This window comes from Eptesicus fuscus, chromosome 22, assembly GCF_027574615.1.
Source record: "Eptesicus fuscus isolate TK198812 chromosome 22, DD_ASM_mEF_20220401, whole genome shotgun sequence".
NCBI lineage: Eukaryota > Metazoa > Chordata > Mammalia > Chiroptera > Vespertilionidae > Eptesicus > Eptesicus fuscus.
This window is the reverse complement of record NC_072494.1, coordinates 38,232,520-38,259,249: the sequence shown is the minus strand read 5'-3', so window position 1 is coordinate 38,259,249 and position 26,730 is coordinate 38,232,520. Positions and strand designations below refer to the sequence as shown.

The 26,730-nt window shown below is 47.7% G+C and overlaps 1 protein-coding gene across 1 annotated transcript; it reads left to right on the top strand.

Moving 5' to 3' along the window:
• The first annotated feature begins 5,373 nt into the window (after positions 1–5,373).
• Positions 5,374–18,023, top strand: FCRL6 (Fc receptor like 6). The gene is given in 11 exon segments (XM_054712265.1): positions 5,374–5,539; positions 13,260–13,437; positions 14,216–14,278; positions 14,280–14,483; positions 14,968–15,146; positions 15,149–15,216; positions 15,219–15,255; positions 15,258–15,293; positions 15,440–15,566; positions 15,568–15,798; positions 17,879–18,023. Coding segments are annotated over 11 exon segments (1,434 nt in total).
• Positions 18,024–26,730: the final 8,707 nt, after the last annotated feature.

Here is a 26,730-nt window from a genome sequence, read left to right as displayed (position 1 = left end):
CTGGCACTTTCCAACTGGAGACCTCCAACATGCCCACATGGGCACCAGGGAGCGCTCTCCTGCTCCTCACAGGAGCCTTCAGAGCTCAAGGTGAGGCTGGGCAGGGAGGGTGACCCTGTGTCTCCACACTTTGCTCCTCAGTCCTGGGGGCACTGGATCTGGCCTGGCACGTGTGCCCAAGACCCTTTAGGGGGGGAAGAAGGCCAGGAATGCGTGGAGAACTCCAGGTCCACACAGGAGTCAGTCTGCACCCGGGACAGCTTGAGAGTGACCCTCCACCCACCCCAACCCACTTCTGCTCATCTGATAACCGGAACCCACAAACCACAAAGGAAGTCAATGGGGTGGGGACAAAAAGGAATTAGGGAAATGCGAAGTAAAGCAACAACAAGAATAAGATATGACTGTATATTCATCGGGTTGGACACACACACAAGGAAGCTGGTGAAAAAACAGAACTTCCAGGGTAACTAGAATGTTTATTTCTTTTTTTTTTTTTCTAGAATAAACACCTTTATTACATGAGCTAAGATAGGAGGGAAGCAGATTTATTTGCCTTTCCAGGCCTTGATGTCCTCGGCTAGGGCTCCAGCTCCTTGCCCTCCGGCACACAGCTGTCCGTCTGCTTGGCCGCACTGGCCTGGTGCTGGGTGATGCGTGCCATCGCAGGAGCTGCTCCTCTGGGACACTGCTGATCGTAGCGTTGTTCCCTTTCATCATATTTCTTCTGAATTTTATTTTATTGTTTTGTTTTATTGATTTCAGAGAGGAAGGAAGAGGGAGAGAGACATAGAAATATCAATGATGAGAGAGGATCATTGATCAGCTGCCTCCTGCAGGCTCCACACTGGGGATATGGCCTTGACTGGAATAGAACCGTGACCTCCTGGTTCATAGGTCAACACTCCACCTCTGAACCACACCAGCCAGGCTCTTTGATCATTTTTTCTTTAAAATCTCTTCCTCCTCAGCAGACAGCTTGGCCCCGTTCTTGCGGCCCAGGTGCAGTGCCTAGTGGAGTCCAGTGCTGTTGGTACCATGTGCTGTCCATGACCATGAGGCAGTTCTTTGCAAGGGTCTCTGCATGGACCAGTTTGTTGTTGGATGCATTGTAGACAACATCAATAATCTTTGTTTTGCACGTACAGCACTCCGAGCCCAGAGATGTTGCCCAGGTCCAAGCCTCAAGGCTGGGCCCTTGCCGCCCCCCACACAGACGTGTATGCGGTGCGAGCCCATCTTAGGGTTGGCAGCAGGCGACCCGGCTCATAGTTCTGCTCCTTGTGGTAAAGCTGTCACCCCTGGTTTCATGACTTGATGTTGGCTGGAAGGAGAGTGTGTTTTATTTCTTAAAAAGAAAACATCTGAAGCAGATATGTATGTTTAAATGTTACCATATATATTCTGATGCTAAGCATACAGATGTTTGTTTTACCAAGCTGGGTCCTTTTTAGTCTTAGTTCAGGATGGGGAAGTTTTTTGTCTTGTATTGCTTTCAAATTTTAAAAAGAGTTGGGTGAGAGGTAGGTTAAGACCACATGTCCCAGTGACCCAGGGGAAGGACCCTGCCCTAAACACATCTCTGGGATCCATTCTCAGCAATGACTACCTGCCCGGCCAGTGGACCTCAAAGGAGATATGTGCCCAAGTAGGTGTATACAAAGGGTGTTTGCAGCGGCGCTTATAATGGCCAAAAATCGAAAATGGGACCATTATCTATCGCTATGAAGACAGATAAAGTTAATCATATGCATCTAATGAAATACTACGCCACCGTGGAAATGAGTCATAGCCACATGTGTTAGTATGGATTCAACTCACAAACTGTGCTGAGGAGCAGGATGAATTGCAGAATCCTCCCACAATAAAATACCATTTACATAAAATTTAAATATGTCAAAAATCTATATATATATATAAAAGGCTAATATACTAAGTGTCCCTCCAAACATCCGACTGGTCACTATGATGCTCACTGACCACCAGGGGGCAGATGCTCAATGCACGAGCTGCCGTGACACGCACTGGCCATTTACAAAGAAACAAAAATGTGGACCTGGTGCCAACAAAGCAATACTCAGCTTCCCCCAAGTGGGACACAGGCCCTGTTACCACCCCAGAGTGACAGCCCACCAAATCATAGCCAATGCTGCTGAGACCCCATGGCGCAAAATGCAACCCACAGCCCAAACCAGCCTGGAAACAGTGGCTGTGGGCACCAGGTAATGACATCACATAGCAACGCCTGGCTTTCTCTCCCTAGCAACTAGTCTCCTTGGAGTTTCTTCAACCCAGGCACATAACTTGCTTTATAGACAGGTACAAACATTTTACACTTTAACCAAATGTCTGTGAAGTGTTTTCATGTGCCTCATCTCATTTGATTCTCACTGAAGTCCTGGAGTAGGTAGATAGGAGACTTGGTAGAATCTTATTTTCTTTTCATTAGCCAGAAAACAGAAATTCAGAAAGTTTAGAAACTTGACCCAACTGAAAAGAAGTAAGAAATGGTGGACCTTGAAAATGACTTCAGGTTTTCTCACTGCACAGAATATAGTCAAACATTGCTATAGTTAAATATTTTACCCTTTGTTCTCCCTGCGTGATCTACAATAATAATCTGCTTCATGTTGATAATTACTGCTGTGTTGTTGACAATTACCTGAAAGAGAAGTTGAGGTGCTTCACTGGGCTGGAAAAAGTTTAGCTACATCAGAAAGCAGGTCTAATTAAGCAAGTTTATCTATATATATAAAGCTCTTGCTGGTGCCAATCGCACGCATGTGTTTCCACCTGTCATTGTCAATCATGAATTTGGTTGACACTTCTATCATAGAGAAAGGGCAAATAGTGATATTAAAATATTTCTTCTAATTAATTTCCTTTCATTGCATATATGTGTAACCATCAACATTATATGCAATGAAAGTATAAAAACAACATGGGGCTGATAAATCCCAAATTCAAGGCTTACTTCTAGGAAGAGAGGGAGGAAAATAGAATTAGGGAAGAGTGGGAGTGAGGGAGGGAATGCTTCAGCTGATTCTGAGTTACTTTATTTCTTTAAGAGAAAAATTTGAATCATATATGACATTTTATAATTAAATAGAGCTGAGCGTTAGCTATCCAGATGTTTCTTGTGTTATCTTATGTTTTGCTTTTCTGGATGTTTAATGTCATTTTATACATACACACAGGGTGGAGGGTGAGGAGGTGGGTAGGGGCAGAGCCCTGGAGGCAAAAGCAAGAGCACATGAGGGCCCTGCAAGGGAGGAGTTGTGGTTGTCAGCATAACCGAAGGATCCCCCAGATCACAGTAAGAAAAGGGGTGGCCTCAAACGAGGCCTGAGAGGAAGACAGAGCCCAGCCTGCTGGGCATTGAAAAAGGAGTATGTTTTGTTTCCAGTGCAATAGAAACATTGGAAGATTTAAGCAGAAGAGTGTTTACACTGGGTCTCTTTAGATTTGGGTAGGTCAGTTCTTTCTTCTGTGTGTGAAATGCATTGCAGTGGTGGTGGTGGGAGTGAGGTGGCGAGAGCAGAGCCTGAGAAATGAATAAAGAGACTTGTGCAGTGATGTTGATGAACAATATTAAGGAGCTCCACTCTAATGGTGGTAGTAAAGATCGGGAAATTAGGGTGGGCTTGAGATCTGTTCTGGGTGGAATCAATAGATTAGCTGTAACTGGTGGTGGTGCTCACTGACCTGTGAGAACTGATGGGGAGGCGGGCAGGGACCGTGAAAAGAGCGGGAAGAGGGATGAGGGTTTTATTTTGGATATGTTACGTTTGAGATATTTGTGCACGACCCAAATGAAGGAGAGTCTGTAGTTATTTATCTGTAACCAGACAAGCAATGGGTCTGGGCTGCCTGTCACTACTTGAGCCAATTTAGCAGAGACAGGGTCAACTCATATGAGTGTTTTGTGAACGAAAGGAGCCACCTGCTAACCTGACAAGCTCAGGGGAGGCCTGCGTGGCAGTCTTGCAAACTCAGAGACCTGAAATAACCACAAAGGATGGTTTGAAAATTAAATATTTAACTACAAACAGGTTATAGTGGGTAGTCATGTCCTAGTCCGATATCTTCCCTGACAAAGATCAACTTAGATCTTCCTTACTGAGCCCATTTGCCTTTTTGCCTCTAAGATAACATATCTGTGAGATGTCTGGGTAACTTGTAACTTCCTTCTTTTGCTGGAGCCCCTGGGGCACAACCAAATGTGGTGGGCGCCAGGACAGATACTTCAAATTCCTTCATTATCATGTTAATTGTTCCTGTACCCACCTAAGTATGTGTCCATCATTTTACTTTTTATCCAATCCAGGGGTTTCCCACCGTTTGACTTTATCCCACCTCCTTAATCCATCACCAATGAATTTCATGTAGCCGACCTATGTCCCTCCTTTGATGGCAATGTATAAATACAGATGTAACCCACCATTCCTTGGAGCATTATCTCAATTCATTGAGGTTCTGCTTCCCGGCATATGTCGACAGTTTGGCTCAAATAAACTCACTAAAATTCTTTACAGGTTTCAATGGTTTTTTTCGTTAACAGTTTATTTCAATACTGCGGGCAGTATGGGAGAGCAGCAGGTCATCCACAAAAATCTGCTCTGCAGACCCCTATAAACCAGCTGCTTATATTGGGTAGAAGGACAAAGATTACATGGGGAAGTAGGCATAAGGGGTAAGAATGGGTATGAAAATGGGTAGTTTACAGGTAATGCGGGCTGGAGATTTGCAAGGCCTGTGGGTATGCAGAGGGCTGGGGGTTTTCAAAGGGCTGGCACCTCTGGTTTCTGCAGCAAGGTGGCTAATCTTCCCATGACAATAGGCAGCTCCCAGACGGGGAGGATGGGCCGCATTTCCGGGGGAGCTCCCAGCCAGGTTAGAATGTGCCTTCTTTAATCAGAACAAAACAACCACGGTTAACAGAGCATGATTCATATTTCTTACAATTCTAGCTGGTCCCCAATATTCTATTTCTGCCCCTAACATATTCAGGTCGGAATCCCACCCAAAAGATTCGGTCAGGTCAGAAGCTATCAATTTGAGGTCACTCCTTGGGACTAAGGAGACAGTAAAGAGAAGAGGTAGAAAAGGAGGGGAGGGGAGGAGAGATAGCCCAGAACTGAACTCTAAGGGCCCCAATATTCAATACCAGGAAGAGGAGAAGGAACCAGCAAACCAACTAAGGAGGCGTGGGAAAGAGGTCGGAGGAGTTGGGAGAGGGGACGTGATGGATGCCAAGGAAGAAGAGTGTTTCGAGCGGGAAGCAGCATTCAACTGTTGAAAATGCTGCTGAGCAGCCAAAGGATCAGAGGGCAGAGAAGGGTCTGTTGGAGCCAGCAACACACAGGAGTCAGGATGACTTTGACAGAGAAGCTCCGTGATCTGGGGGCTGAAGACAGGCCATCTAAGGTTGAGGAGTGGGTAGGGATTGCAGAAGAGGAAACGGTAAATGTGGGCGACTCTCTTGAGAAGCTTGGCAACGAAAGGAGGAGAAACATGGGGTGGAAGCTGAAAGGGACGAGTAAGGCAGAGGCCGAGGTTTGTTTGGGATGGTATTTGTGCAGATGAAAATAGTCCAGTAAAAGAGGAAAGTTGGTGGTGGGGAGAGTGGAGGGAATGAATGCAGGAAGGAGTACTTTGAGAAGAGGAACAAGAATGAAACCCAAGCCACACAATGGATGTGGCTGAGCCAGGGTTCTAACTCAGGTCTGTCTGATTCCAAATGCCATGCTCTTTCTCAAATATCTCATTGCTCCTTTAGTTTTTATTTGCTCCTGGGCATCCAATTCCCCGGTCCACTGTGCTAAGTCCTTTACATCACCTCCTCTAAGTACACAAGTTTTCTGGTCTCTCCATTTTCACCTGGGTTCCTCTACCCAGGGAACTGGAAGAGAAAATAAGCAAACCAAAGAAAATTAAATCTGATCTATTTTATGCATTCGATATAAATGCATGAAATAGGTTATGTTGGACAGCAATAAACAGAGAACCCCCCCAAAATCCAATTTATCACTTTAATAATTCATGCTTTTCTTTCTCTATCTCCAGGGAAGAATGTACCTCACTCATTTCCAGCCTCTTCTATGGAGCCATTCCCTAATTTCTAAGGCTGCTTTGGTGACCACCAGCCTCTAGGCAAGGATGTCCCATCGGAACCACAATGGAAAAAAATTTGAACATGCTACATAGGATAACACATGCAAGAAAGAAAGTAATGGGTATGTATAAAATCAAAAGTAAGGAAACAGAGATGGGCGTGGAGTTGTGATTCAAAGGAATGCCATGAATTAAATTGCAGGTCCTCCAAGGTATTGTCCAAAGACAATCTCCCAGTGCCACTGAGGAAGGAATAAAGGTACTGAATTATTTGGATCCTAGACTAACTCAGAGTTTTAGGATATCCACCTAAAATCCATTAATTTCTAAATAAGAACATGGGAGGGTGAGAGGGCCTCGAGAAAGGCAGATGAGATTACAATTCAGCAGCCACCCCAGTACCAGGGGCCTCAGCTTCCTCTCAGGCTCCTCCCACACACACATGTTGAGCACGTACTCTGTGCCAGGCACTGAAGGTTCGGCAAAGAACAAGACAAGCAGGGCCATACCCTCGGGAAGCTTGAAATTCTGTGTGGGAATTAATGCCAGGTGGATGTGCAAGGTGTTAAGACAGGATGTGTGTCCCCTAACCAAGCCCGGTGGAAGAGAGTGGTCACCTACAACTGAATGTAAAGCACATGGACACAGGTGCACACACATACACGATGCCTGCTATGAAAAAGGGTCTTATTAATGGGAACATTTTGTTGGGGTAATTTGCACTTTGGGGCGAATCAGAATCATGAAAGCAAGATTCCTGACCGGAGAGGGGTGCTGCCGACAAACACAGGAAACACCATAGAGGACCAGGTCGGGAGGCAGGCAGAGGCTGGGCTCAGCCTTGACACATTAGGTTGAGGGCGCCTCTGAGACATCCACACGAGCTCTCAGGTGAGCAGTTTCCTATCTGAAACACCCGGTGTGGTCTGTGCTGGAAAGGCAACTTTGGGGCTAAACCCTGGGCACAGATGAGATTCTTTAGGGAGAGACTGTAGAGTGAGTGAAAAGAGGAAAGGGCCTGGGATCAGGGTCTAACGAACTTCAAAGCCACTAGAGGAAGGCAGCTGAATGGCAGAGAGCGGGAAGGAAAACCAGGAGAGGTGTCCTAGGGCTGGGGGAGTCAGCAGTAACAAAGTAGGCAGCAATCAAACAGAATGAGGACCAAACCTGTCCATTGGGTAAATATGCTGGAGACGGGCGTGAAGGAGGCTAAAGCCAAACTGGACTGGGTTGAGGAATGGGTGAGGGGGCAGATGGAGACAGGGAGTCAGAGAATGAACACTGGTGCTTCCAAACCCTTTCACTTGGTGGCTCATGTAGAAAATTATGCTGAAATGGAGCCTTGGGTATTGGAGCAAGGCTGCTTCCGGCCTCAAGTGTGGCCCCAACCAGCTGCCCTGAGGGCTGAGATCAATATCCTAGAACACTTGTAACCATTTGAGGCACAACAGTCAGTCTCAGAACACCAACTGGTGAGGGCCACCAGAGACCGCTCTCAAGTAGCTCGTCTGTGAATGGGGCTCACAAGGGGTGTGGAGCCCAGAGCAGGGTTGCTGGCAGGGTTTGGTTTGGTTTTCAGATGGAGACTAGAGCATCTTTCAGAAGCATCTATGAGAAAGATTCAGTTGAAATGGTGTGACCAAATTCAAAGGAGAGGAAGGTTAGGATAGCACTGGTAGTACTATAAGGCTCCTAAGAAGACATAAGGGTAGAATCCAATTTCACAAGATACTGTGTGTGCAAAAGAAAAAGAAGTGTAATCCTTCCCATGACACTAGAAATCAGATGTCGTTATTATGTCACAAATTTAAAACCTGAGGCTAGTGAGATTAAGCCACTGCCCCCAGTCCTCCAACTAGGAATCATCGAACTGGGATTTGAATCCAGATCTTTCTGACTCCAGAACTCCTAACATTATACTTGGGTGTATCTTGGAGCTCAGATGGTGCTAGGCCTGGAGACACAGAGATTAACTAGACTTGGCCCTTGCCTTTGAAGAGATCACAGGCTAGAAGTAGAAAAAAACAATAAAACATACAATAGAGTGAGATAAAATATAATAATGGAGGCATGAAAAAAATATTTTAAGAAGTGCAAAGACTATATTGAGTGTACGCCCATTCTTCCTGAACTCCTAGAGGCAGGGAGGGGTGGACATCCAGAAAAAAAAAAAGCTGGCTGGATTGATGGGTTGATAAGGAAATGGAAAATGACATTTCGGTACATATTAAGAATACCTCCTTAGGGCAATTGTTGTCCATTAGCCACAAGGGGTCGCACCAGCTCTTTCAACCTCCCTCCAGTTGTTTTCTAGAAAGAAAGGCAAGGGAAAGAGGAAGTGAATAGATACCCCATCATTTCCTGTCCCTGGCAGGCAAGGCCCACAACTTCATTCCCAGTCTGGCTCCAAGTCTTCTGACTCCTGGTCTTTTCAGCTTCTGTCCTAAGTTCTAAGTTTTTGATCGGTTTCCCAGTTTGTTCTTTCCTTTGGACTTAACCCAGAGAAATGGTCTCAGGTCTTTCCTGGAGCCCCCAGTTCCATCTAGGGAAGTGACTCCAATCCCAGCAGGCCTTATGGTTGAGAACCTTTGCACAGATCACGTCACCTCTCTGGGAATTACTGGTAAAAGCTGAGGTTGGGAGGAAGGCTCTGGTGGCTCAAGGTTTCCGACTCTTCCTCATAACCACCGCTATGGTTCATCAAGCACTTTCTACTTGCCCAGCATTGTCAAAGCCTGCAATATCCCATAAGGCAGCCACTTGTCACGCTCAGCTATTTAAAGTAAGTACAATTAACAATTAAAATTTTAGTTCCTCAATCTCACTAGCTGATTCAAGTGCTTGATAGCTCCATGTGGACAGCCCAGAGAGCACTTCATCACCACAGAAAGTTCTATTAGATAGCATGTTTTTATCTCATTTACTTTTATAACAACCTTCTGATGCAGGTGTCATCATTTATCCACATTAGAGGTAAGGACCTCAGGTGCAGAGAGGTTGGGAACTTAGCCAAACTCTCAGCAGATTAGTGTCCAGAGTGAGGGCTTACGCTCAGGTGGATGGCTCTGGAGCCCGCCATTCTGTCTCTACGCCAGGTGTTGCCCCATAAGCCCAGCTACTCAGCTCTCTCTTCTGACCTCTCAGTAGTGGGACTGATTCTTCCCATCCCAACAGCCATTGTCCCTCACAGCTCATCCCCTGCAGCTGACCTGAATGATGAGGGCACCCGGGCTTCCAGTCCCTTCTGGAAGAACATCTCCTCTATTGTCCTCCCCACTTCCTGTCAGACCTGGTTTTTATAGAGCATTGGTATTAAGGGGTTTTGATCCCTCTCCTAACACATTCCTGGTAGGTTCACCGAAGGAGGTACGCACGAGGCCCAAAGGAGTAAAGAATTATAAATTTATTAGGTCATCTGGGAACCAGATGGGCTGAGCCCCAAAATGGCACCAGCACCCAGGGACAAGGAGTCAGAGATTTTAAAGGATTCTAGATGGGCTTTGTTGGCGGGGAAATTCTCTGGGCAGGTCCGGATCCTGGGCAAGTCTGGAAGGGAAAGTTACTGGTTTTAGGAGTGTCGTCTAAGCGAAAGGGAATGCCGTTTGTGAAATTATCTAAAAGTCAGTTTCCCAGGGGAGTGGGGTATCGATTAGATGATTTGATTACTTGATCAGACCTAACATTCCAGCCTTTTTGTTTTATGGTATAGGGGAGGTCATTTCTTCAATAGTTATTTCCTGCTGAGAAGGGACATCGAGATCATAAGGGGATGGACTTTGATTGTAGTCGGCTGGAACACTGTATAGATTTCTCATGGTTGGAGTGAGGGATTGCAGCAGCATGGTTTCCTGAGAGACTGGTTGGTGAAGGCTTGAAAGCAGTCCTGTTGAGTGATTTGCGGGGGGGTAAAAGCCGGTCCTGAGGCCATCACAGCATCACTTGTCTGGGCCTGGAGCTAAAATATAACAGAGGCCTCGATGTTATCTTTAGGGAGGAAAAAACAGGGGTCTAAGCTGCCTGACTACTGATATGAAAGGGGAGAATAGGTTACTCTGGGGGTGAGGTTCCCAGTTTTGCCCCTTGCTAGTATTATTGTGGCAAAAGCTAGAATGACAAGAATTTTGACAAATGGTCTCGTGGAAGGAAAGAGACATTAGTTTGGAGGGTTATAGCCAAACATAAAGTTTATATTTTTAGAGGTCCATTGTAGAGTTTTAAATATATATATATATATATATATATATATATATATATATATGTATATATACACACACACACACACACACACACACACACACTAGAGGCCTGGTGCACAAAATTCGTGTGGGGGTGGGGGAGGTATCCCTCAGCCCTGACTGTGCCCTCTCACAATCCAGGACCCCTCGGGTAGGGTCCCTAGGCCTGGCCGGTAATCAGGGCCTATTGGGGCTTTCCTACCCCCCACTGCCGGCAGCTGGCCCTGCCCCCACTGCTGCCACTGCTTGCCATCTGTGCGGCACTGTCCCCTCCACTCCCCTGCCACCAGTTGCCTCCCTCTGCAGGCAACAGGCATGGGATGCTATCGCTTGGCTGGCCTGGGCCTCTCTCTGCAGGGTGATCGATTGCGGGGCTCCACAATAGATTGCCACGCAGAGGCCCTGCCCACCCAGCTGCAGCTCCATGATTGATCACCGTGCAGAGGGTGGCCTGGGCCTCCCTCTGTGGGGCGATCATGGAGAGATGGTGAGGCCCGCTGAACAATCACATCGCACCCACCTTGGCTGGCCTGGCACCAGCACGTGTCAGTGTGGTCGTCCAGAAGGTCATCCGGATGGTCGTTCTGCTGTTTGGTCATTCAGTCAATTTGCATATTACGCTTTTATTGTTATAGATGTGTGTGTATACATACATATACAGTAGGTCCTCGGGTTACATTGGAGATCCGTTCCTATGGTGCGACATAACGCGATTTTCGCCATAAGTCGGAACTCATCTACAAAAGCACCTATGTCACTCACATGGAGCACATACACAGCAGTAATGAAGTGAAACAATAAAAAAAAAAATTTAAAAGATAACAATTCCTGACCTTTACTTGTGGTAAATAAATAATAAAAAAAAAAATAAAGCACATATGTACATACATCGAAATGATGGAACTTGTTTTTTTATAAATAAATGGGAGATGGCGACGTAACCATGAAATGACATACGTTGAGTCTGACGTAACCGAAGAACTGCTTGCACATATATATGTATATTTATCCTATATAATAAAAGGCTAATATGCAAATCAACCGAATGGCAGAATGACCGGTCGTTATGATGCGCACTGATCACCAGGGGGCAGATGCTCAATGCAGGAGCTGCCCCCTGGTGGTCAGTGCATGCCCACAGGGAGAGTGCCACTCATCCAGAAGCCAAACTCACTGCTGGTAAGCACGCAGGTGGTGGAGGCAGCCTCTCCCGCCTTCTCAGCAGCACTAAGGATGTCCAATTGACAGCTGGCAGTCAGACATCCCCCGAGGGCTCCCAGACTGCAAGAGGGCACAGGCCCGGCTGAGGGATGCCCCCCCCCAAGTGCACAAATTTCATGCACCGGGCCTCTAGTATATATATATATATAACCCCTGTCCCACATGACTGAGTACAAGAACTAACATTCACGTGTGTTCAACAGCTGCCTATTGAGCACAGACTGTGTTCTCAGCACAGATCCTAGACATAGGTAATATCTGGCTGTGAACAAGACAGGCAGAGTCCCTGCTCTCATGGAGCTTACATTCTAGCCTAAAGAGACAGGTGATAATAAGTAGGAAATTTAACAAATAATGTAATTTCAAATAGTGAAAAGTGTTCTGATGATAATGTAATCAGAGCCTGGTGATAGCGATTGGGGAGAATTCTTTTGATTGGGGGTCACAGGAGGACATGTCTATGGAGGTGACGTTTGAACGGATATACAGCAGAGGATCAACCATGAATGTTGAGTGACTAAGTGGCTGGGTGGCTGGGTATCTGGGTGACTTGGTATCTGGGTGGTTAGGTGACTGGGTGGCTGGATGGCTAAGTGGCTGAGTAACCGAGCAGTTAGGTATCTAGGTGCTTAGATGGCTGGGTGGCTAAGTGGCTGGGTAGTTGGGTATCTGGGTGGTTGGGTGGCTGGTGGTTAGATGGTTGAATGATTAGGTGTCTAGCAGGCTGGCAAATTGGATGATTAAATGGACATCAGCACCCACTCTAGAGCCTCTTTGTCAGAAAGTTCTTTCTACTATTTAACACAACTTTCTCATTTTGTTCTCTCATTTCCCCTATGTTGGGAAAACTGGTTAGTCTTATCTATGCCTCTTCTATCTCCAAGTATGTTTCTGAGCCAAAAAAATGAATGGATGGGGACAAAACAGGATTCCATGCAGTGAGTCAACCATAAAAGTTGAGTGACTAAGTGACTAGGTCTCCCAGAAACAGGTTTAGAGCAATATCAGACTAGGCCCCTCCCTCGGGAGTCTTAACTAATGCCTAGGAAGAGGAAAAACCCAGGACTCCACTGGTCTCAGGTTAAGGGTAATTCTAGGATAACTCAAGTCCCAATAGAGTGGCTCTGGGATTCCATCCTGTTTCCTTAGCAGTAGCCCTGGCCTCTGTCTCCTCCCTGCAGTGGTCTGGCCTGTGTCTCCTTGCAGTAGTCTGGCCTGTGTCTCCTTGCAGTGGCCTGGCCTGTGTCTCCTTGCAGTGGCCTGGCCTCTGTCTCCTCCCTGCAGTGGTCTGGCCTGTCTCCTTGCAGTGGCCTGGCCTGTGTCTCCTTGCAGTGGTCTGGCCTGTGTCTCCTTGCAGTGGCCTGGCCTCTGTCTCCTCCCTGCAGTGGTCTGGCCTGTCTCCTTGCAGTGGCCTGGCCTCTCTCTCCTCCCTACAGTGGTCTGGCCTCTGTCTCCTTGCAGTGGCCTGGAGCTCCTGTGTTCTGCACTCATCAAAGCCGAGGTCTCCCTTCTCTCTTTTTATGGTCAGAGAAACAGGTGTGATGTCTGCAGATCAATCTACTTTCTCCCTCAGCTCCCTGCCCTCCCGTCCATCCTGTTCCACTGGCCTCCACAGAGTTTTCTGTCAAGTAAGAAAAGATTCTGACCTATGATCATTTTGACCTTCAAGGACATGTTCTGTAACCCCAGGGTGGGAGAATGCAAACCAACAATTGGTGCTGCTAGAAAGAGCAGTCATGGACGCAAGGCACATCAGTCAGTTACCCTGGAGCATCACTACTTCCAGGGTGAGGGGAGTGGGTCCTAAAGATCCAAGGAGATCCAGGCAAAGGCAGGTTGAGCTGGGGCTCTCCGAGGAGCTGATATGGTAAGTTTCCCTATCTGAGTAGTCATCAGTATGCTTGGACCATCATCCTGGCACCGGAGGCCATCTGGGACCCATAGTGTCTGGCTTGTCAAAGAAGAATGGCCAGCCTGGGGCCGCCCTGCAGATGATGCAGGGTCCCCAGGAGCTCTTCTCTCATCCCCCTCAGGGTACAAAATGCATTTTAGGAATGAGGACAGAAATTATAGAGCCCTTCCCATGACTGTAATGGAAATAAAACTTCCTGCAGCGAGTGGAAATAGCAGCGGGGCCTGGGGAAGCCTGACAAGGGAAGCAGGTGGCAGGGGGCCCAGGCTGTGGCACTTCCAACACACACCTCCACCACCTCCCTGGAGGCTGCACGAGGAGCTGCCCTGAGGTAGTCAGGGCCTAAGAACCCAACCTGGGGGAGCAAGCATCGGGTCAGGAGGAGTGAGGCAGAGCAATGGGTGGAAAGAACCCAACTTGACCCAAGCTTGGCCTAGTGATAGAGGGAAGTAGAATATACAGGGAGACAGTGAGACAGGGAGATGGAGGGAAGAAGGCCAGACAAAAGCTGCAGAGAATAGGGAAGGGAAGGGGAGGGGAGGGGAGGGGAAGGAATAAAGAGAAGAGGAACTTTATTTAACTCACCCCGTTCTAACCTGGCACGAAGGACTGAGGGACAGGGACAGCTGCGGAGTGCTGTCTGGGCCTCCATCCTCAGTGGGAGGCCCTTGGCTGGGAGACAGTGAGAGAATGGATTGAAGGGACCTGCAGCTCCAGGGTGACATGGTTCCAGTGTCACAGTCCAGCTGTTCCTCCATGTTTGGCCAATCCCCGTGTTTGAAGGAGACATCCTGACTGCGATACCAGGGAAGGAAGAGCTCAGCCCTGGCCCAGGTGAAGGTCTACAAAGATGAAAATCCCTCCATTTCTTTAGGGTAGCCAGCCTCTGACCATGGGACTGCCACAGGGAGGAACAGGGGCCAGTACAGCTGCACTAGGGAGGCGACGCACTTCCTACATGTCAGCAGACACACCTCAGGGACAGCCATGGTTCAAGTTCAAGGGGAATCACCAGCTGGGGGATTGGAGGAGAGGAAGGTGCTGCTCTGGGATCTGGTCTCAGAGGTCAGCAGCTCTCTGGGCAGCACCCCTCCCGCTGGCTGCCCCTGATGCAGGGCCAATCCACAGGGCCCTAGCATGTCCGTGATGCTGTTAACATGCCCTGACACCACCCCCACCTCCCCACCCCACACCTAGGACCCATCAGGAGCCAGGGGAAGGAGAGGGGTGGGAAGATGCCCTGAACCAGCTCTGCTACTCACCGCTCCCACCCCTCTTGAGACCTGGGCCAGACCAGAGGGGACTAGATGACCTCTAAGGCCCTCTGGCTCGGGGACCCAGGGGCTGGGGCTGTGTGGGAGCTGCCTCAGAGCCCATGGGGAAGATGAGAGGCCAGATCCTGGGGACAATGACAGTGTCTCCCTCAGCCTCCTGGGGCCTCACTGTGCAGGACTTTCCTCCTGAGCCATGGGCTAACTTCTCCCCAGAACTCTTCCTGCCTCCTGTGCTGAGCATCATCCTCCCCAACTGCCCTCCCCTGCAGCCTGGTCCCCCCAACTGCTCTGAGGGAAGTCCCCTGACCCCAAGATGCCAGACAAAACTCCACCCTCAGAGGTCAGCCTCGTGGCTCCTCTTCTCCTTCTACAAGGAGAGCTGTACCTTGCAGAACAGGGGCCCCACTCAGAGCTCTGCATCCCAGCAGCCGGGGGGGGAGGCGGGGGGGGGGCAGATTCTGGGTTTACTGGTGTGAGGTAGCCCATGAGGGCGTCACGGTCCGAAACAGAGCCCCCAGATGGAGAGCAGGATGTGGGGTAAGTGGGAGAGAGATGGAGATATTCCTCAGGGGACTGGGTATTGGGTAGTGGGGCCCCCTGGGAGTGGGTGAGAGTTGTCTAAGGGAGGAGGAGCCAGGAACCCTGGTGTTCCAGCTGACCTCTCACCTGGGGTGCTGCCGCAGCTCCTGTGTTCTGTTCTCTGCTCACCATGAGTTCCGGGTCCCCTGGCCTTACTGTGGGGGACATGGTGAAGCTCCTCTGTGAGGCTCAGAGGGGGTCCCCTCCTATCCTATACTCATTCTACCATGAGGGAGATTTTGGGGAACTGCTCAGCCCCCCAAGGTGAAGCTGTCTCCCTTCTCTTCCCAGGGATGTCAGAGCAGAATGCTGGGAACCACACCTGTAAGGCTGAGAACAGGGTCTCCATGGAGACAAGTCAGCCTGAGACACTCTCCCTGGATGGTACATCTTATCCCTCACCCAGCTCTGAGCCCCATAGCTGCGACGATCAGATCCCACTACTCCATGTACCTCCCACCAGGTGGGCACAATGCTGAGCCCATAGCAGGTACTGCATGATTCAGCATGAACCCTGCTTGGAGTTCATTGAACCTGAGGGGAGGGGGGTTTAATGAGGTCCATGGAGAATGGGCAGCACAATGGGGAGGGCCACATAGTCCTCCATAATAATTGCCCTTCCCTGCTGGCATCCTCTGAGTCATCCCTAATTCCCATCTACAGGGAGTGTGCAGGCCAGGCCATGTGGTTACCCCTAATGCCAGCCATCTGCCTCTTTTGTGCCTGTTTGGAGCGCATTTCTGAGTCTCATCCTCAACATTCATGCCTTGTCCTCTCCGATCAGCAGTAACTGTCTGGTTCCTCATTTGTTTGCACGTTTGCTTGTTGTGATGGTCATTGCTGCTGCACGTCTGGGTTATTTCAGACCCTTGAGAAAAAGTGGTCAGTAACTCTTTGGGAATTTCTCAGTTGATGAGTCCCTATGCCAGACATTGGCCAGCCTTCGGAATGCCAGAGCGTGACAGAACCAGTGCTTTCTTCTCCTGGGTATTGGGTGGGGAGAGGAACTTCTTGTCACATGACATACATAGAGGGACTCTTACCAGCTCTGAAACACATACACAGTCACCCAGAGACGCACACAGACAGACTACTGCACACTAGGGCATGGACAGAGGCCCACAAAGGACAATACTTTGGACAAGGTGACTAAAAAAACTCCAAGGCCTCCAACTCTCTCATTAAACTCAGCAGAGCTCTGGTCTTAGTAGAAGAGAAAGAAAAACTGAGAACTCCAGTGTTCTCAGTTCTTGGGCAGTACTGTGCCCTAGGTCAGTGTTCAGTGGGTGTTAAATCATCACAAGGAAACACAAACAGAAGAGAACTGGCCAATGATCTGGTCCCAACACTGCTATTTCCTGATTTTTTAAAAATATACTTTATTGATTTTTTTACAGAGAGGAAGGGAGAGGGAGAGAGAGCCAGAAACATCAATGAGAGAGAAACATCAATCAGCCGCCTCCTAAACAGTCCCCACTGGGGATGTGCCCACAACTGAGGTACATGCCCTTGACCAGAATCGAACCCGGGACCCTTGAGTCCGCAGGCTGATGTTCTATCCACTGAGCCAAACCGGTTAGGGCTTCCTGATTTTTTACCTCACCAGTCCAGGCTAAGCAGATGACAGGGCAGGTTCCCCAAGAGGCCCTTTCTCCTTTTATTCATTCTCTAATTCCTCCAATCAGAGTCATTGTAAAAAACAAAGTTTGTTTAAAATTCGAATTTAGAGGATTCTTTAGAGAAAAGAGGGAAAATGATTAGACAAATGGCACTTTAGATAATCTATTGATTTTGATACTCTAGACTCTCTTCTTCTTCCTGTCTTGGGCATGATAGTTAATCATCAAATTTGGCTTTCAAAGCAATCACCTTGGGTGGCTACATGATTATTCCAACTCTAACCCTTACTTGCTTCAGGCCATATTTAGTCTGCCAATGCCAAAGCTATTTGGTGCCAGTTTATTTCTAGGCCTTCAAATCCACCTACAGAGTTTCACGTTTACCCACTTACTCCAGAGGCAACATACTTATTTTCCACTTGTCAAAGGCAAAAGTAATTGCTCTCATAGACCTCAGACCCAGACTTATTTATTCAAGCTTGCAGCTCTCTCTGTTAAGAAATCGTGGTAAGTTCTCCAGGAGCTGGGCCAAACTACTCTTGAGAAAGGCCACCAGTCATGCAACCCAAGTATTCCTTCCTGGATCCCAGAAAGGGTCTCTCCCCAGCTCTAGACCAGTCCCCCACCTTGCCAGGCACTTCTGTTAGGGCTTGGGCTAGCCTCCAACTTCCTCTCCCCTTGTTCATTTAGCCCTATTTGTCTGACCAACCTCCCATCCTCACTTCCCTTCCTTCTGGTCTTGAGTCTAGATTCCACGCAGGTGAGACTTGCTTTAAGGTGTACCTGTGTGGTCAGAGAAAGGTGAGGCAGGTCCAGAGTTAGATGGGAAGACAGCTGGAGATAGAGCCATGAACTGAAGATCTGTGAGTCCTACCATCCCTGCATCTATGATAAAGCCTCCTTCCAATGGCCAACCTGGCCTAGTATCTCTGTGCACTCACCCCTGGGTCAGAGCATTAAAGGCAAAGCAACACGGCACAGCCGGCTCCTTACCAGCCCAGACAAGGTGGTGGAGAAGCAGTCTCTGGTGAAAGATCCTCAAGAGGAAGATGCCTTTCATCGGGAGTAAAGAGCACCCCTCTTCATGTGAGCATTCTGCCTCCCCACCCAGCCCCACCCACACAGGGAGCACCTGTCTGTCATGAAAATAAGACTCCTGGTGACGTCCTCTGACCTCAGAGTCTCAGGGACACGAAGCCTTCTTTAGAATGCTGCTCTTGTGTACCCTCAGGCCCAATCCCATAGTACACAAGAAAAATGGTCAGATCAACAGCTTTATTCTCCACACCTGGATCTGGAAGACCCTTAACCATTTCCACGTGGCGTATTTATTCCTCAACAAACAAAAATATTTACCTCTAAAGATATTCAACAGACTGCACCTCTAAAGGCGATTTTCAAAACATTTTGACCTAGAGCTAGAGTCTAGCTGCTAGGCTGATGGTATCACTAGAACTAGAATGTGGTCATGCAAGGGGCCCATTTCCAGTAGCACTTACCTAGGCATAGATGTCCTGCTTTCTTTGTTTAAAAGGGTTTCTTTTACTACCTGTTGTTACACTTCCCATAAAACAGGCTTCCGTCAAATTCACAGAGCCCTTTATTGAGTGAAGACTCAGAAACAGCCCTGACAGATGAGCATTAGGGATCTTTAATAATCAGGGCCTCTCTGAGTCTCCATAAATGTCCTCTTGATTTTTCAGGAGGCGCCATTTCCACAGACCATACCCCAGTTAGAGCTAATGAATATTTCTTGGATACTGGACATGAGCCAAGCGTTCTGAAATCCACAGTGACCCAGTTTCTATCCTGAGAGCCAGTGTTTAAAGCTCTGGAAGCATCTGCTACCACAGGGGCAGCATGTTAGTGGAGGAAAGCATACAAACCTGGATTACAATTCTGTCCCCACCACTTACTGTTTGATCTTGGAGAATTTACCTCAGTTACCTCATCTACAAAATGGAGAAAATAGTACCAACCTTTGCAAGGTGGTTATGAAGAAAAACAGACACTGAATAATTAGGAAACGAAGCTTTTTAGACATCCAGCCAGGTGCTGGTCACTGGATTAGGAGCTTTGCATGAATTTGAACTCCCTAACCCAGTGTCTGGTATATAATGTGCAGTCAAAGTTATTAGCTTTTCCTCCTTCTAAAAAGCAGCTCGACTGGTGGGTCTGGGCCCTTTCCTTGCAAGGTATACCCCATCATTTCTGACCCTGCCTCTTACCAGTTTGTGATTCCCATGGTGCCACCCTACCCTCTAGGGTATTTTTCAAAGGAAACATCTCATAAAAATTAACCATGTCCAGACCTGTGAATTAGCCCTTATAAACAAACCAGCCTTAGCCCTCCAGCAGCCTCCACGGACATTTTTTTCTCTTAGCCTCTCTGTCTCCGCTGTCCAGCCTACTCTCTGAAGGTATCTGGTGAATTGCTGTTTTTGTATTTCGCAGGGCCCCTTTCAACCCTGAATCTGCCCCAGGCCCCAGGTAGAGAGCAGTGCCCATTGTAGGCCAGCAGTAAGGATCCGGGCAGGACCATGGTCTGCCATGAAGGCAGGGAAGGGTCTCTTAAGGGGAGGAAGATGAAAGGAGCCCTGTGAGCCGGAGTTTCAGGATTCAGTCATCCGGGGAAGGAAGCAGGTGGCTCGTGAGAAGCGAGTGCTGTGGACTTGGGATGGGAGAGGGAAGCAAGGAGGGAGCCTTGGGCCAAGCCCTGCCAACATGCATTTTTGTAAAGAAAGTTGTTTATGGTTTGTGTCTGGCTGGTTTCACACTACAGAGCCAAGTGGTTGCATCACAGACTATGGCCCACAAAGCCTAAGATATTTACTATCTCTTTTATAGAAAACATTTTCCAACCTCTAGTTTGAACAGTGTTGGGCTGGAGTAGCTGCTAGAATCTGCTACAAGGGCCAGGCACTTCCTGCCAAGATGGATATTCCACATTAATGACCACGTCCCGCTGCCATGACAGAGCCCCTGACTGGCTTCCCTCCATCATTAGCTCTACGACACTTAGTTATATCTTGACATGGGACAGTCAGGCAGGCCCTATTTCAGCCTCATTCCTTCTTTCAGTTCATTACCAGAATGAAAGAGATGAAGGCATTATCTACTCTGTGATTCATACAACCCCAAAGAAGAGTGAAGGTGAGTGATCTTGGGCCAAACTTGACATGTTTCCTAATGTAAAGGGAAAGTTTGGGTTCTAGGGTGAGGTGTCCCTACCACTATCATCACCATTACCATTTGTGACCAAAATTACCATCACCACCACCACTACCTTCACCACCATCATCTCCTCCGTCACTACCGTCATCTCCTTCTTCACCACCATAAACACCACTGTGACCACCATAATCACCACTTCAACATCATCTCCACCACCACTGTTACCATCCTAACTAGGGAACCTTTGTCCTTTTCTGAGCACTGTGGAAGAATAAAAAAAAAAAAGAATGAGGCAATCTGTCTTTGCCCCAGAGTCTAAGTTGAAACAGGACATTCTCCGCTATCAGAGGAAGTCATGAAGACCACCAGCTCCAGCCATGCTGCTAGAGCTGGGAAGGCAGGGACAGGGAGCGGCTGGTCCTCTCTCCAGCAGAGGGAGGGAAGATGCGGGTTTCTGAGTCAGGCAGACTGACTTCACAACCTGACTCTATGTACTCACTGTGTGACTAGGCAAGTTATTTAACCGCCCTAAGCCTAATCCATAAAATGGAGATAATGCCTGCTTTGCAAGACTATTATAAAGTAATAGGAACAGAACCTGGGTTCCAGAAACCTTTAAAGATCATCTGGTATGCAATAGGTGTTCAGAAAAGGGAGCTTTTTCATATCTCACCTGCTCTGAGATTTCCATTCTTGGTCTGTAAAATGGGTTTGAATCAGCCTAGGGTTTCTGCTTCCTTCCATAAACGACAGTAGAGGAAGTGGACAGGCAAGGAATCTCTTGTCTCAGGGGCAGTAACCCCAAGACACAACTGGTTAGTGCCCAAAATATTGCCAGGGCAGATGGGAAAGGACAGATGGCCCAGGTCCTTCCTGAGAAGAGTAACAATGAAGACTTAAACATAAGAAAGAAGAAACCAACCTCAGAATATATGGTTCTCATTGGCAAGATAAGGAAATGTGACTGCTTTACTCCTATTAGGGCAGCAAAGGTGAACGCATGGTTTGGAGGGGGGGCGATCTGCTCCCAACTCACGCTCTCAGCGGCTCTCCCTGGCGTGTGGGTGAAGGGATCTGAAACCCAGAGTAGGGAAGTCATTGGGTCTTTTCTCATTGAGAGGATGTTCCATGTGTGCAAAGATGCAGTATTTGCATCCAGTTCCACTTCTTATGGAAGTGACTGTAGAGTGAATAACCTCGCCAAGCCTTGGATTTCTCATCTCAATATGAGAAGGAATCGATAATCCCTACTTTGCAGGACTGATGTGGGATTAATATAATAAGTATAATCCTCACTCCTAAAAGATTTCCTGGTACACACTAAGTATCTAATGTAGTTATTTTTAAAGGATCTCTGACAAGTTCGTCACTCTCAGTTCTCACTAAAATCCGTGTGAGATAGTCATTATTACCTCCACCACCCCTGTTGAGGAAGCTGTGACTCAGAGGCCAATTGACTAGCCTAAGGTCACACAGCTGCTGTGGTTTAACCGGGTGGCAACCCGGGTCTCCTGACTCCCAGACCTGCCTGTTCACAGATTGAGAGTTGGGGTCCTGAGGAGTAAAAGGGGGAACAGTGCTCCCGAGGCTGGTCCGTGCTCTCCCCAGGGAGATAGCTGCAAGGAGGTGGGAGGCAATGTGCTGGGGAGCATCAATGCCCTGGCCCAAGTGTGCTTCCCTGCTCCCCTCAGCCAGGCCTGTGGAGTCAACCTTGGGGGAAACGGTGAGTGGACCCCTGCCCTTTCCTTATCCTCTGGTTTACATCTGCTTACTCATCTCGACCCAACTCTCCCACAGGTCATTTCTAACATCTACTAAGATGAAATGTTTGCATCTTGGTGAAGTTCCAGCCAAAGGGCTGAATATAAGAAGCAGGATCCACAAAGATCCCCTTGGTTACTTCAAGGAGGTCTTCTACTAGTGATGACGGCCTCCCAGCACGCGCACACACACCCCCCTGAAGCCTCCTGTGCTCCCCAGAAGGCCAGTGGGGACCCAGACCATTCTTTGGGTCCTCTAGTTCCCAAGCCCAGGACTCAGGAAGCCTCTGAGCCCTTTGTCCTGGTCAGTGTTCTGAGGAAACTCAAGGAGCACCTGAATGAACTCTGAGTCCCCCTCTTAGCAGAAGACCAGGCAAAGGTGTGGGAAGGGCAATCCCCACACACACATCAGGTTCAAGCAGTGAACTGGCCACAGCAACCACAGATGTGTTATTGCCACATCAGTGCAAGGTCAGGGTCCTTCTCTCTATATATACGTAAGTGCTTTCTCTTACGGTCCTCAGTCCCTTTGGATGTGCTTGGAACCCTGTAAGGAGAGCTCATCAATCTGCAAATCCCAGAGGGCTGGCCATGGGCTGCTCCTGCAAAGCATTTCCAACTTTCAAGCTGCTAGTGACGTCAGGGCTGAGGGGACTCTGAGGTCCAGTGAGACCAAGGGTCAGCATCAAGAATGCTGCCTTCACGTGCAAACCCTTCCAGGTTTCCAAAGTCGATGGAACCGAGGCTAGTCCAAAGCCATCATGTGAGAAGTACATGAGAAAACTCACTTCGCCCTTACATATTTAAAAAGAGATACATGGTTGTAGGATCTATTTTTTTAATCCTATCTAATAAAGAGGAAATATGCTAATTGACCATCACACCCTCACAAAGATGGCGGTGTCCACAGCCAATAAGGAGGAGATATTCTAATTGACTGCCACGCCCTCAAAGATGGCGGCACCCACAGCTACAAGATGGTGGCACCCAGTCCCCTCAGCCCCGCTGGGGGCGGCAGGCGCATGGCATGGCCAGGCCCGCCCCCAGGTGAGTCCGGTCGCTCCGCCCACCTGCCTCCGGAGTCCCCCAGTCCCCTCAGCCCCCCAGCCACCCAGGGCCAGCCCGAGGCACAGGCAAGCCTCGGATGGTGGCTGCCCAGCCACCCAGGGCTGCCCGAGGCTCAGGTAACCAGGGCCAGCTGAGGTTTGTACTGCCGGCAGTGGCAGCAGCAGAGGTGTGATGGGGGCATTGCTTTCCCCTGATCACTGGGTCGCCTCCCGCCCCTGAGGAGCTCCTGAACTGTGAGAGGGGGCAGGCCCGACTGAGGGACGCCCCCCTCCAGTGCATGAATTTTCATGCACCAAGCCTGTAGTATTATATAATCTATTTTTTTCTTATTGTTCACCAATGTAAATCATTTGCAGGGCCTGTAGTTTAGTTTGGTTTGTTTAAGGCATCCACATTCCTTATGTCTGAGTGGTCAATGAAGGATTAGTTATACTTGCTCCTGTGGGCCCTGGCCCCAGCCTTTCTGGCCTCTGCTCAGGAATCACAGAGTGAGTCCTTGTCACAGATGCTGGCCTACACCAAACCCTCCTAAGAAGAAGTAGGCACTTTCAGAGAACTCCTGGAATGAAAGGCACTTCAAACATCTAGCATTTTCCCTTGAACTTATTAAAAAGGCAGACACAGACCCAGTACCAGACTGCTGAATCCGAACCTGGTCTCCAGGCAACTTGTATGAACATTAAAGTTTTAAAAGTCTGGTCTACCTCTGAAATACATACTTCATCAAGCATGAACTACATTCATCCAGTCACCTTTGGAAACTTAATTGCCTGAAGTTCTGCTCTGAGTAAAGACAGTAGATAAGACAGAGAGGCCCAGAGAACTAGTAAGATAACCCAGGCTGGCATTTTTTCTCACTTCTCTTTTATTCCATTTTCCTCCTTCCCTTCTCCCACTCTAACCCCTCTCCATCCTCTTCTTCCTCCTCCTCATCTTTCTCATCACCTGTCCAGTCCATGTCCAGAATACATCAGGTCCCTATTCCCCGTGCCTCTTTCATTGTGCCAGCGTGACAGCCACACACTCCACATCATCTAGAAGTGCAAGGTCCTCACTGGTCAATCAGGAAGTGCCAGCAGAACCCAAGCCCTTGCCACGCCTTCTATAAACAGGTGCCCCTTGTAAAGAGTCAAAACAGACAAGACAACTCATGAAGAAAACACTGATGATGGGGACCAGGAAGGAACCAGCCCTTCTGGTTATCCCCAAAGACTGCCTCCTGCCTTAATTTTCCTTCCTCCCCCCACCCCCTACTCTATTCCAGCGACACTCAACAGCTGGTCTGATGACTGCGGCCAAACTATGATTTGTGTTTACCAGTACAAGATGAGATAAGTAGTGCAACTGAAATAAAAAACTTAAGAAAATTTTATAGCAATCCGACAGAGCAGTGTTATGTTTGTTTAATCCATATATATATATATATATATATATATATATATATATATGCCTAAGTGACCGTTACGACCAGTAGACCGGTTACTATGGCGGGCACTGACCACCAAAGGGCAGACGCTCAATGCAGGAGCTGCCTCCTGGTGGTCAGTGTGCTCCCAATGCCAACCTCTCACAGCTGGCCAACCTCCCACGGTCCTCCCCCTGGCCAGCTGGCCAACCTCCCGGCCCCTATTGGCCTATTGCTGGCCAGGCCAAGGGACCCCACCCATGCACGAATTCATGCACTGGGCCTCTAGTATAATCATAAAAAATTAGAACTTGTATTTTGTAAACCCTTTTTAATTTCATTTTCTTAGTGGTTTGCTTTTAATGTATTCTACAAAAGTATCGCTCCTCAAAGGATTAGAAATTTAAAAAAGAAAGAAAGTTTCTTCAACACAAATAGGTGAGAAGTCTGAGGAATAGAGTGAAGAAATAAAATGGAGGCACTATAGTCAAGCTGCTCAATTACTAAAATCAGGTAGGCTGAGGCAGGAGGCAACCATTCTATTCTTATTTTAACAACCTGGGAACTTAAAAAATTTTGAACTTTCTAGGCCTGCGTCAATGCCTGGATACACATCAGACATCCAGATAACCCTCTGGTTACCTCCTGAAGGAGTCACATATCCAGACTACCTGGCATCCATCATCCAGACCAACTGATCTGGCTGATACCCGTCCTGGACCAGTCCTACAGCTAAGAATGCAGGACTGACTATTCTCAAGAATGCACATTTTATGGAACTCAACTTTTCTTCCTTCTTTGGAATACTTCTGGGGTTTTGCCTACTTGGCTTTACAGTTTGCAAACTCTAAGACTCTTAAATACATTTTTTATCATTTATTTCTAGCAAAGCCTCCAGACCCTTTTTGAGTTCATTCAACATTTATGGTGTCAGGTGTCATGGGATCCAAAGAAAACTTGCTTCAATTCCAGTGATGTTGTTGAATTGAAATGAGGCTTTGTCTTCTCCTCGACAGCTCTGGATTCCAGTGATAAGTTATCTTTATTCTAAATCTCCCTCCTTCGGTTAAGATTTAGAGTATTTATTCTTGGGTCTTCTGATACCAGTTTTTGTGATGGGATGCCCTCTTTTAAAGTCTGTTATAGAAGGACAACTCCATTCTAGAAGGTCAGCTGGAATTATGGTCTATCTTCTGCTAAATATTTGTCTCAATGGACTTCTGATAAGAACAATTTAGAATTACAGTGACCACTGTGGAGATCTTTTGAGATTTCAAAATTATTATATTTAAGTGCGCAATTAGAGTTTTTAGAAATGCTGAACAAGCTAAATTTGAGGCATTTGCAATTGATATTTAGAGGCCTCTAAGAAACTAAATGATTCAAATATACACTTAATGTCTCTCTTGTTGTTGTTTTTTTGCCTGACCACAGCTTTCGGGGGAATTTATCTTTAACATGAGACCCTGCAAAAGTTCCCAAAAAGTTCCCTTCTTGGGAACTCTAACTAGTTATATATATAAACATTTTGGCCCTTTCTTTTGTGTCCTTTTTTTTAATTTATTTTTTAAATGTGTTTTTCCTGTTTTTAGAGAGGAAGGTAGAGGGATAGAGAGATAGAAACATCAATGAGATGAGAGAGAAACATCATGGATTGGCTGCCTCCTGCACACCTCCTACTGGGGACCCAGTCCACACCCTGGATATGTGCCCTGACCAGGAATGGAACCAGTGACCTCTTGGTTCCTGGGTCAACGCTTTATTGCTGAGCCCCACCAGCTGGGCTGTACGCTTTATTTTTATTTTTTAAATATATTTTTTATTGATTTCAGAGAGGAAGGGAGAGGGGAGAGAGAGAGAAACATCAGTGATGAGAGAGAATTATTGATCGACTGCCTCTTGCACGCCCCCTACCCGGCCATGTGCCCTTGACCTGAACCAAACCCGGGGACCCTTCAGTCCACAGGCCCCCGCTCTATCCATTGATAGAGCTGGGCTGTGCCTTTTATTTTTAATAAAATGAGCCAACTTAGCCAAAATAATTTAAAACTCTAATGGTCATTGATAAAGACTAGATGAAACCTTAAGAAAACCCCATGTCCGAGAATGTATGGGAGGAGGTACACATTTAGTCAGGAGGTCTATGGGAGGAGCTCGGGCTTCTGAAAGCCTTATAAGCAACTGTGAGAGTGTGCAAGAACTCTGCAGGGAAAACTGTACGCTTATAATAAAGTTCTACGGTTCTCATGTCCCCTACCCTTGAGTAAATACCGCTCCATCTTGGCAGGCCAGGCAGAGCGTGCACGTGGCTTGCCATATCTGAGGGCACTGGATTGCAACTCTTCCTTTTTCCTGAATAAATCCTTTTT